Raw genomic sequence first — 13302 nt, forward strand, 5'->3', positions numbered from 1 at the left:
TACAGTTATATACATTATATTCATTTCATTTTTTGTAAATAAAGCAATTGTTTTCACACAAAGTTCACACAAATATTTAATATTCTTTTCTGTGAACAGTTTGTTTGAATGAATTTATTTTATTTTAATAATTTTTTATCTTTATTTTTCACATTTACCCCAGTCCATAATGGGAGGTAACCAATCACATTACATTTCATACCAGTTTGTGTTTCCTATGAAACTGTGGCAATTTAACATAAGCAATATAAATACACTAATTTAGTTTTAAGCACTACTCTGGCATTAAGCTAGCGGGCTCTGTTATACACACAGACCTAAATTTTATTCGCCCTTGACCTTTAGCACCACATGTAGGTTTAAGCTTCTATTTATAACTTTCAGTCAATTATTTTGCCCTTTGACTTTCACGACTGTAACTGTAGAACAAGACACTAAAGGTCACATGACATGTGAGGAGTATTTAAACTGCATTCCTTTGATCTCCATCTCTCTCACCAAAAAAGTAAACCTCTCCAAATGTTGTATTCAGTATGTAGCCTCTGTTTTATTTAGTGTTGTTAGCGCTCAGAGATTTTTGTACAACAATCTTTTATCCAAAATGTGACACCCATGTCTGTTTCTCTTGTATTCGAGACACTGTTCCAGCTTGACTTTTAACATGTATTTATTTATTTTTTTTAAGAAACTTGCAATATCATGACAACATTTGAACCTAGCATCGTTGTAAACTTTGTTCTGCTTTGAATGAATTCTGGGTGAAACTTGATGCAATAGATAAACAAAACTCTGATCGAGAGCTCCAGCTTTCCCAGCATGTACTTTCAAGGGCCCCTACATCTTCTCCCACAAGACCTGCTTAAGTGTACAACTAAAAGCCTTAAATCTTAATGCTGAGATAAATATTGAGATTCAGTGTAGAGTCAGGCATATCTAAAGATGAATTATTTGATCTACAACCACTGAGATGTTCAAATATTGTTTGTTTGTTTAGGTTCTCATATGATACAATATTAATTTAGAGCAAAAAACATAGTTTTATGTTTCACTTGCTTTAGCCTTTTTGTACACTAGTATTTTATTTATTTATTTATTTATTTTTAATATTAACAAGAACAGAGGATAGTTTACAAACAAGAGTACATAACCATACATGTCAGGGGTAATACAAAAAAAAAATTAATACAAAAAAGAGAAAACAGAAAACAACAAAAACTAACAAAAAGGGCATTTTACATGAAATTGTATCTATTAAACATCTGTATAGTTTTTATTTCAAGTTTTTGCTTTTGGATATCGTCTCTAAATATATTTTAATATCTATTTTACATTCTTCAAAATTTGGCATTTTTTTCATTCCATTTGAATATAGTAACGGGCAATTATTATAATTAAATCAAATATAAACAGAACACTTTTATCACCATCAAATGAAAAACATTTCACCATAACATCAATTTTTTTCAAGGTTATGTACACTAGTATTGCAGACGTCATAAATGGTTTAACTGTCTCTTTAAATGTGGGCGTGACCGTTTAAGTGGCGAAAGGCCAATGTGTGAGTAGAGAAGCTACGTGATGAACGGACATCCCTCTGCCTGGGCACCCGGATACAAGTAGTGACAGACACTGACTGCTGCTGCAACATGGTGAAAATTACGGTTATTAAGACCAAACCATACACCGATCAAAAACCCGGAACAAGCGGTTTGAGAAAGAGGGTGACTGTGTTCCAACAGAACCAGCATTATGCGGAGAATTTTATCCAGAGTATCATTTCCACCACTGACCCTGCTCAGAGGCAGGAGGGCACCCTGGTAGTGGGAGGAGATGGACGCTTCTTCATGAAAGACGCTATTCAGCTGATCGTCCAGATTGCTGCAGCTAATGGGGTTAGTATTGGCCGAATTCGATGAAACACCCGTGTTAATGAAACAACCAACAAAAACTAAATAATCACGATCACTTTATATGTTTCATGCCAGGGACGAATGGCTGACGCAACTGCTGCAGTATAACGTAAATGAATCGCAGAATCTTATGTTCTGGTTCTTTAAATCAAGCTGTTCAAAAGAACCGACTCGCGGAAATGATTCTGACTTTAAGCAAACGAGCTCCGTGATCTTTTAAGCTGAACTGTTTTGGGACACCTTTGACATTTCACGCACTGCCAAAAGCAGGAGCCGCTCCGTTTTGACGTCACAACATCCGTCTCATCATGTTGCAGATCGCAATTAATTTAGAAAGTAAAAACTTGCAGCAGCGTTTTGTAAGGGCGCGAGCATTTCTTTAACAGAAGAAGCAGTCTTGTAGCAGAGACCATGATGTGGAGAAGGCGTGCCTGCTGTCACGTCCCTAGTCTGCACGGCATGAGTGCTGTATTAAAGTTAAATCGGTACAGAACACAGCGTTTGCATCACTTTTTAAGTACTACATTTTCATTCTTTATGAATATGCACTAGCCATTGATTGCAATGCAGTTGCAGTGTTGTGTAACAGTCCATAGTATATGTGTGTTCTGTAAATCACAAGGACACATCAATTGGGTCGATGTGGTGTAAACATTGTACTGGATAGCGAAGTCAGTGTTGTTATCTCTTATGGTTCAGGGTTTATGAAACAGTGTGTTTCTGAATATAACCTTCAAGATGTTTCTTATTTTTATGATTATTATTATTTATCATCTTGTTTTTCACGAGTTGATCATCACTTGTCTCGTCCATGATCTCTTAGATTGGCAGGCTGGTCATTGGTCAGAATGGGATTATGTCAACACCTGCTGTTTCCTGTGTGATCCGAAAAATCAAAGCCATCGGGGGGATCATCCTGACAGCCAGTCACAACCCTGGCGGCCCCAGCGGAGACTTCGGCATAAAGTTCAACATATCTAGTGGAGGTTAGAGATGCATGCATAAATGCAAAAATGTTAGTGATGAAGTATTAAAGACTATTGAACTGAAATTCAGTTTGTCTTGTTTGTCTTTCCCAGGTCCTGCACCAGAGGGCATCACAGACAAAATCTTTCAGATCAGCAAGAGCCTGCAGGAATATCACATCTGCCCTGAGCTCAAGGTGGACCTCTCAACCATTGGCAAGCAGACCTTTGAAGTTGACATGTTCAAGCCCTTTACTGGTACCATTTTGTTGTTTTACTATTTGCCAGTTATATAAAATCATTTTCAGTTCATATTTGATTGAGTCTACAGTGTGGTTCACAGTCTTGTATCTTTTACAGTTGAAATTGTGGACTCAGTGGAATCCTACGCAGAGATGCTAAGAGATATCTTTGATTTTGCTGCTCTGAAAGAATTGCTTTCAGGACCCAATCATATCAATGTACGGCTTGATGCAATGCATGGAGGTATGGATTTTATTCCTCCAAAACATAAATATGACCTCAAACTACTTACATAAACCGTATATATATGAACCAACTGAAGACGACCTCTTTCTGTGTTTTTCACACTAGTGGTGGGTCCTTATATAAAGAAGATTGTATGTGAAGAACTTGGTTCACCTGCTAACTCTGCTGTTAACTGTGTCCCCTCTGAGGACTTTGGGGGACACCATCCTGACCCTAACTTAACATATGCTGCTGACCTGGTCAACGCTATGAAGGGAGGGGAATATGACTTTGGAGCAGCGTTTGATGGTGATGGTGTAAGTCTTAAATTTTATATCTGAAGTTTATAACCCCATACGCTGCTGTTCAAAAGTTTGGGGTTACTCTTTTATATTTTCAAAAGAATTCTCTTCTGCTTACCCAGACTTCATTTATTTGATCAATAGGAAAAATGCGGTTAAAACTCTGTAGTATTTTGAAATATTATATATCAATTAAAAAAAAAACATTTTCTATCATAATATCTTTTAAAATGTTATTCTTTCCTGTGATGGCAAAGCTGAATATTCATTAGCCATTACTTCAGTCTTACTTCACATTATCTTTCAGAAATTATTCAGATATGCTGATTTGGTAATCAATAAATATTTAAGACATGTAATACATAAGAATTATCAAAAACAGTTGTTCTGCTTAATATGTATGTAAAAACTATATATATATATATATATATATATATATATATATATATATATATATATATATATATTATTCATTTATTTATTTTTCCAGGACTCTTTGATGAATTGCAAATTCAGTATTTATAGCAGTATTCATTTGAAATGTAAATCTAACATTATACCATTAACATTATGTAACATTATAAATGTCTTTACTCTCAGTTTTGATCAATTTAATTGATCCTTGCTGAATAAAATAATTTAAAAATTGCTCCCAAACATTTTGGTAACAGTTGTGCTTTTAATAATGCAATTAATATCAACTAGAAATGATTCTCAATTAAAACCTCATCATTTTTCCCTTCTTGCTGTTCTCTTTGCAGGATCGTAACATGGTTCTGGGTAAGCATGGATTCTTTGTAAACCCCTCAGACTCTGTGGCAGTCATTGGTGCAAACATTACATCGATCCCATATTTCCAGAAGACTGGCGTGAAGGGTCTGGCTCGCAGTATGCCCACCAGTGGTGCTTTGGACAAGTATGATCATCTAAGCTTACTTATATTTTGTGATTAAGCCCTATATTTAACTACCTAAATAAGTGTAATAAGTGTGTACTACACACGCCATAGAATGTCATAAATATTGTTTGTTTTTGCCATACAGTGTTGCCAAAGCTTTGAAGATGCCGCTTTATGAGACTCCCACAGGCTGGAAATTCTTTGGAAACTTGATGGATGCTGGCAAGTTATCCCTCTGTGGTGAAGAAAGCTTTGGTACTGGTGAGTAGCTATGAGACTCCCTTTAACTCATTATTAACCTGTTTAGAAGGTTTATGGTGAAAAGCTTTTATTTTGAAGTATTTAAATTAGTGGGTAAATACTTAAAAAAAAAAATTATAATAATAATTAATAATTAAAAAAAAAAAAAAATTTATATATATATATATATATATATATATATATATATATATATATACACACCTTAAAAAAATGTCTAGCAGGGACTTGTCTTTTGAAAGGGACTTTGCTTTTGCTATTTTTCACCATAAATTGTATGATAATTCATAGTTTTTGTTGCAAAACCATACATTTGACAGTAAAATGACAAATAATGTGCTGTTAAACCGTTTACATTTTCTCACAATGTATGGTAAGCTTACTCATAGTTAATCATGTTTCACTGTAACATTTGTATTTTTTATCTGTAAGATAAATGTAATTATATGTTATTTGCAAGAATATGTCCAAAAACCATAACAAAGTTTATCATAGCATTCTACTGAGGTTCATTTATAACTTTTTGTTGTTGTTTTGTGTTTTCCACCAAATATGCAGTTATACATTTAAGTTCATAAAGTTATAAAATAGTTTCATGACCACTTACATTAAGTTTTCAAAGTATCTGAAGCTCTTTCATCGCAGAAATATGAAAGGAAGCTTGTTTTCTCATGATACACCCTTTTAAAGTCCCGTTTTTTTTTGTTTTTTTTTGGTAGGATCTGATCACATCCGGGAGAAAGATGGTCTGTGGGCAGTTCTGGCATGGCTCTCAATCCTGGCCTCTCGCAAGCAGAGCGTAGAGGATATCATGAAAGACCACTGGCAGAAGTTTGGACGGAACTTCTTCACAAGGTAACTCCAATAGAGAGCTTTCTATAGCTTGGCTGCCCTCTGCTGGTAGACTTGTGGAAGACACCAAACTTTGTCCTGAATCTCTATTTCAGGTATGACTATGAAGAGGTGGACTCTGATGCTGCGAATAAGATGATTGATCACTTACAGACAGCTATGTCTGATAAAGCCTTTCTAGGGAAGAAGTTCTCCTCAGGGGATAAAACGTATCAAGTGGAGAAGGCTGATAACTTTGAGTACACAGACCCTGTCGATGGCAGTGTTTCAAAAGGACAGGTGAGTCTGATAATAATATGAAGATGTGATTAATGAGATCAGGAAACATAAATGATTAGTGCTTATATGGTCAGTCCTTTGCATAATTCGTTTTTTTATAAGCTCTCCTGTAGGTTTCAGGTCACTTTAATGTTCTGATGTGCATTTAGTCAAATATATGATTAGAACTAGAAACAGTTCGTCATAAAGCCCACTGTTATTATATAGAAATCAGCGGATTCTTCACATATTCTAAATTATTTTCTATAATATTTATTGTTTATTTACTAAAAAACAATTTGTTTCAAAATATATTGTGAATCATTCTAATCATTCTAATATGTGATTCTTATTATAATCATTTTTTTTATTCTATTTCAAGTTTTTTTTAATATGCAGTCATAAATTTCACTACTATTATTTTGAAAACCGCTCTTTCTATTCGTATAATGAAATATTTCATATATTATTTACATTTATTTTATCCTTTTTTATGACTGCTGATTGTCTGTTCTTTTACACATCAAATACTGAAATGACATAGAAATGTAGATACAGTATTGCTTAATATGATTTCTCTGATAAAATTACTGATGATCTGCATTGCTGTTGAAAGAATAACTTCATCGTGGCCTTTAATGTGTTTAAAATATCTCATGAAAATACCATCCAAATGAACAGTCTTGGAAAGTTTCATCTAGACACCTTTCTCAATTTCATAGAAATTTGTGCATGCTTTCCAAAACACAGTATGTTGGCCCTCATCCCTGTTTCCTGTCTTCATGCTTTTTTTAGGGTTTGAGGATCATCTTCTCTGATGGCTCACGTATTATCTTCCGTCTCAGCGGGACAGGCAGTGCCGGGGCAACCATCAGGCTTTACATTGACAGCTATGAGAAAGATCCCCAGAAAATTTATCAGGACCCACAGGTTAACTGGTCAAAAGTTTAAATATTTGTTCTCCCACCACATATACTTTTATCAAAAAAATGTATTATATATATTTTTTTTATTATATTTTAAAGAAAAAATCTGTTGTAGCTGTTGCAGTAATCAATTTTGACATGCTCATCCCTGCACATGTGGTTAAAGATCAGATTCACTAAATTTTATCTGCTCAAACTGGATCACAAGAGTCTTAAAGAATCAACCTCAGACACGCTTAGAATTGAGCTGAGATGACTTTTAGTTCCAGCAGTTCTTTTCATCCTGAGTTGTGCAGCTTGAGTTACTGTAGAAGAAAAAAAATTATAATTTTTAATACAAAACAGTCAGTTTGGACCATCCGTTTTCATTTATTCTAAATCAAAGTCCCTATTGTATTTCTCTCATTTTGCGGTTCCCTAATAGTTCATTTGTGACATTTCTAACCTCTTTAACATTATTAACTTTGTCTCTTAACCGCTGTGAACAGGTCATGCTGGCTCCTCTGGTGGACATTGCCTTGAGGATCTCTCAGCTTCAGGAAAAGACGGGTCGCACCGCTCCAACAGTGATCACATAATTACCCAAGAGCCCATATTCACCTGATCCAGCCCAGACAAGCCCTTACTGTACGCCGTAATGCCTTACTGCAGCATTAATGGCATCAGTTTCATACCCCAGTCACTGTGTCTTCAAGAATGTGTCACATTTTTTGTGTTCCACGTGCACAATCAAAGATCTATATCCATTATAAATAAAGAGAGTATTAATTAAATTCTATAAAATGAATGGCTTCTTGTGATTTGTTCTTGAGGAACCTTGAATTTTCTCATGAATTTTCTTTTGTCATGAAGACTAAAGCACTTAACTTTCCTCTGTTTCTGCTAGACCTATCATATTTAGATTTTAAAAACAACAGCTATGTTTTATTCATATACACCATTTGTCTTTCATTTAAGGCTGAAAGTAGTAACTATTATGCTGCAGTGTGTTATTAGTGGATAAAATATATTCTGCCTTTTAAATTGGCACTACAAATAGCACAAGTATCTTGACACTTAAAACCTCAGATTACAATAATTTTTATGTAAAGGTTTTCTGTATAACTTAAATCTGGGTGATATCTGCTCTAACTAAAGGCTAAAACAGTATTATTACTGGTTTGGCTGCTGCAAAAATTCATCAAGAAGATTTAAAAGTTAATTATATTCTTTATGTTTTTAGACAGAAACTTTTGACATTTGACTTAATGTATTGCCTCTTGGATTTTTATAAACTATTTTATGAATTATACATGCTTGCTTGCATTCATGCTAAATATAACATTATATGTCAGAATTTGTAAACAATGTTCTACCATCATAAGACATGCCTACCAAAACAATATGAGTATATAAATTAAGACACATTTTTAACCTAAAGGTATAGTTCACCAATAGTATAGTTCCAAACCTATTGTTACAGACAAGAGACGCAATTTTTATTGGTATTATTTAACAGAAAAGCTGTGTTTTTTAAATCAGATATCTTGCCTGATTTAAACCTTTTGCTTTGATTACTGCTTTGCACACTCTTGGCATTCTCTTGATGAGCTTCAAGAGGTAGTCATCTGAAATGGTCTTCCAACAGTCTTGAAGGAGTTCCCCGAGAGATGCTTAGCACTTGTTGGCCCTTTTGCCTTCAGTCTGTGGTCCAGCTCACCCCTAAACCATCTCGATTGGGTTCAGGTCCGGTGACTGTGGAGGCCAGGTCATCTGGCGCAGCACCCCATCACTCTCCTTCTTGGTCAAATAGCCCTTGATGCCTTCAGTGTGACTCTACAATTTTCATAGTCATGAAAATAAAGAAAACTCTTTGAATGAGAAGGTGTGTCCAGACTTTTGGTCTGTACTGTATATATATATATATATATATATATATATATATATATATATAATTTATTATTGAAAATATTGTTGACCACAAGTTCTCTAAGGGATTGAGATCCAGGGAGTTGCCTGGCCACGGATCCAGAATTTCAATTTAATGATCTTCGAGCCACTTCTTAATCACTCACACTTAATCACTTAATCAATTGTGACATGGTGCTCCATCATGCCAGAAAATGCAGGAATCATCACCAAATTGCTCATGGATCGTTGGAAGAATTGCTCTTGCAAGGACGTTCTGATACCATTCTTTATTCACAGAACTTTATTTTGGCAGAATTATGAGAGAGCCCACTCCCTTGGTTGAAAAGCAACCTCACACATGGATGGTCTCAGGATGCTTCACTGTTGGCACAACACAGGACTCCTGGAAGCGTTCACCTTTTCTTCTCCAAACAATCGATTTTCCAGATGTCCCAAACCGTCAGGAGGGAACTTCAACAGAGATAATAACTTTGCACCAGTCTTCTGCTGTCCAATCCTTGTACTTCCAGTAAAATTTCAGTCTGTCCTTGATGTTTTTTCTTGGAGAGAAGTGGCTTCTTTACCGCCATTCTTGATACCAGGCCGTTGTCTAAAAGTCTTGGCCTCACTGAGCGTGCAGATGCTCTCACACCAACCTGCTGCCATTCCGGAGCAAGCTCTGCTCTGGAGACACGATTCCTTAGCTGACTCCACAAGAGGAGACTGTCCTGGCGCTTGCTGGACACGCTGGGACATCCAGAAGACTTCTCCACTGCAGTCGAACCTCTCTCCTTGAAGTTCTTGATGATCTGCTAAATGGTTCTTTCAGGTGCAATGTTCTTTCGAGAAATTTCTTTGCATGTAAGGCCATTTTGACTCAAAGCGATGATGGCTACACGTGTTTCTTTGTAGGGAACCATTGCTAACAAGAACACAATGACTGGAAGCACTGCTTCCCAATTATTAAAATGCATCCAATCACTGTACATAATAATCTAGAAACAATGTGAATAAACACCACAACAGCTTAAGCAGCAAACTTTGCAAAACAAAATTTGTCACTGCCAATACTTTTGGCCATGACTGTATATATATTGCCTTCTTGAACTGATGTGTTGTCATCATAAACTCCCAGTCAGTCTATTTGGTTTGAAATTTCCTTCAATTTAGTTAATATGGGATATGGAAAATCAGGTGCACATACTTGAGAACAGAAACCTCTTTATTATGAAAAATATATATAGGCCAATTTTTTTTATTTTTTTTTTAATGTAGCAGCCTATTTGAAACCTGCACACACACATACCCATATGATCAAAACATTTCTTCAGTCTTTGTCAGAAATGACCTCAACTTTATTACAACCCATTTATTTCTACCTGTCAGGACACCCATCAAACACCTGCTTTCAAATAGTTTCCCACTTGTGCTCTGGATGAATAAATGGGTGGGACATTTTTTCAGAACAGGTTTGCACATTGTAGAAGCCCCACTTTGTTGACATAGCAAGAAACAAAGAACGTCCTGAAAGTAATGGTTTGCAGGTTTTATTTTCATTGGATGTCATTACATGAGGTAATGGCAGCAACAGTGTTTATTTAGCTGTCAGGTTATTACGTATATTTTGAAGTTCTCTTTTAATCTCTTTATATTTCTACCACAGCATCTTTATTTAATCTAGAGGTCTAAAGAGATCTAAAAAGGTCACTCACACAAATAATTTTAGACATAAAGACTACTAAAGAGATCTTGTAAAATAAAAAAAATTGCAATCAGTGCAAATACCTTTTATACTCCATGTATGTTATTGTTATGTAGAATTTTTTTTAAGTATTCTGGAAATCTTAAAAGTTATTTTACCCCTTTCAACATCTGCTTTGCCTTAATCTTTCCACATTATCTTCACATTATCATTCAGAAATCATAATTTCTTCATACATATATGTGTACATTATTTATGTGTGTGCGTGTTGTGTACACAGCATTTACCTCATGTAACATTTTAGTTTGCATCAAGCATTGAGTATATTTCCTTACTTTGTTTTCCAACAACTGCAGAGAAAGAATATATTTGTTTTTCCAAGTTTACACAGTTCCCCATGCACAGTTTACTCCATGAAAATAAACCTACATCAAGCTTTCATTCCAGTTATTTACTGGACGATGCAAGACAGATTAATCCAAGGAGCCCTTAATATCCCAAAATATTAGCTCACACAGTGTGGCATGTTGGTCTTTTCTGCATTCTTTTCCCCTCTGTTATCCGGAGGGTGCTATGCTATGATACCAATTACCATAGGAATCTAATAACTCAGACAGAGAGAGATGACCTGTTGACCTAACAACAAGAGTGTACTGATCCATTTTGTTTATGTTATTGGGCCCAGCTTAAAGCCTTATGGAATGTGCTGAGATGCAATCATTTTCAGCAGGTCATGTGGGCAAAGATCAGCATGATCAAGTCTGAGCAATAATCCTAAAAGCCAGGCAAAATAAATGCAGCAACAGGGTCATGCTGGCACTCTTTGCATCTTTCATTTTCCTTTTTGTACCCTCCACCCCACCTCTTCCTGAAACACACACATATACACACGTTTGAATAATCTACTGTATGTCACTCGTTGTCTAATTCTTGCTGACCCTACTTCCATTTGATCAAACATGACCCCTTGTACCAAATGCAACTGCTATCAGAGGCTGAAAGACTGGAAAACTTTAATGAGAGACCACCCATCCACCCAAAGACTTCAAATAAGTCTTCTCTATGTGGACTCTCTCACTACTTTATGCATTTGTAAATATCACCTTTCCTTGCTGTTCATTTTGCCTTAGCTTGTTAATAGCAGAAATGTAAATGTTACTAGATTTTAGAATGCACATTGCTTCTTTGTCATTCTTGGACTCTGATCAAGGATTAGTTTCAAAGGGATTTTTTTTTTATCTAAATGTAAATGATCCAACAGACGTCATTTACAGATCTTCAAGGTCACAGTCACAGCACATCTTGAACTCCACTCAAAAATGTCTCGCCAGGCACACATCATCAGTTCCCAGAAATGATGTCACCAACAATGCCCTTATTTGGGTAGAACAAATGCATGACAATACATGCATCATCTCTGAAAGTCTACGTCTTTATTATTAGAGTAAAGATGCCTGATGGTTAAGAGTGTTAGAAATAATCAACAATAATATAAAAAAGAAAAGAAGTGCTATTCATGTGCTATTCAATGAATTTGGAAAAAACTTGGATACCATTTTCAAGAAAATTTTCAAACAGAGGACTTTACAAAGTGTCACTTGGTACAACCAAGTTAATATAAGGCCATATTTTTCCCTGCATGTTCCTCATACTATGACTTTAATTTGACGAGTAAAGTTTTTATAATATTTTTGCATTTTGTATTTTTCTACAAATAATAATAAAATATTATTACACCAAAATCATAGCAGTGGTGTGAAACTACCAATAATTTGTAAGAATTTTTTTTAAATGTTTTTTTTTCTCATCACCCTGATACTGTTGGATTTTAAAATACATAAAATTAATTTTAGTTTAGAAATGAATGTTCATCATCATAGATGGTGTGTTTAAGCCACTGTATGTATGAATTGATTTTTTATTATTATTATTATTATTATTATTTAAAAACATAATAGGACAAACATATGAGTATCATGTAACCCTATAAGAAAAAAAGAATATTACATAAAAAGGAAGAACACAAGTAACTTCAATTCTGTTTTTGGATAGTAGGAAGCTCAGTATTGCTTCTCATTCATAATTAAAGAGATCTTATTCCTATTACCTACAAACCCTAGTAACTCCAGAGATTACTAAATTTGAGGTTCAGAACACAAGGTCCATTCTGAATAGATCTAGAATAGGTCAAAGTGGACCGCATAACTCTCAATCCCCCAGCTCATTACAAGTAGATGAGTTTTGTTGTGCATGGTTGCAATTTTAATAATAGTATTTTACTTTGGGAAAATAAAACATAGATATCGGAAAGAAAAACAGCCCCATGTTACAAATATTTAAACTGCTTTGCCGCTCAGCCGATAATGGTTTCCAAATGTTTAATATTAGATGCAATCACACTGAAGAAAAGGTACAGCTTTTCTTTGAAACCTGAGACGCTTGACAGAAGAGAGGGAAAAAAAAGTTATAAATCTTAGCTTGGACAAAATAATCCTGTTGCTTTATGAATCTTCACAGCTTTTCTACACAACTGCATGGTCACAGTATAATGTGTTTGATTTCTTAAAATTAGTTTCCATTTCTTCACAATTCATTCTATCAAAAAGTTCTTATGAAAGCAGCAGGGACATCCTGACCCGTCAGCATCTCCTCCCAGCATGTAAGCTCATATTAGAGTCTGCAGGAGTGAGTCTTTAACTGGGCTTTGATCGCAGCCTGCCGTTTGTGTGTGTCAGAGAGCTGAAGTCACTGGAGGAAATGAGGGATGAACTCTGGGTCTGGAGAGTCAACCCAGCACATCACTTCAAAAGAGGAATGGCATACTCTTCTTGTCCTCCACTGATATAACATAAATGAACAGAAACAGGTCAGGA

At 35.3% G+C, this 13302-nt stretch overlaps 1 protein-coding gene across 1 annotated transcript; it reads left to right on the forward strand.

Moving 5' to 3' along the window:
- The first annotated feature begins 1580 nt into the window (after window positions 1-1580).
- LOC132151838 (phosphoglucomutase-1-like) lies at window positions 1581-7624 on the forward strand. The gene is made up of 11 exons (XM_059560253.1): window positions 1581-1892; window positions 2734-2896; window positions 2990-3133; window positions 3236-3361; window positions 3470-3660; window positions 4407-4561; window positions 4689-4804; window positions 5521-5656; window positions 5749-5932; window positions 6707-6841; window positions 7326-7624. The coding sequence occupies exons 1-11, from the start codon at window positions 1647-1649 to the stop codon at window positions 7413-7415; spliced, it is 1686 nt and encodes a 561-aa protein (XP_059416236.1). The 5' UTR covers window positions 1581-1646; the 3' UTR covers window positions 7416-7624.
- Window positions 7625-13302: the final 5678 nt, after the last annotated feature.

Source organism: Carassius carassius, chromosome 10, assembly GCF_963082965.1.
Source record: "Carassius carassius chromosome 10, fCarCar2.1, whole genome shotgun sequence".
In the NCBI taxonomy this organism is placed as follows: Eukaryota; Metazoa; Chordata; class Actinopteri; order Cypriniformes; family Cyprinidae; genus Carassius; species Carassius carassius.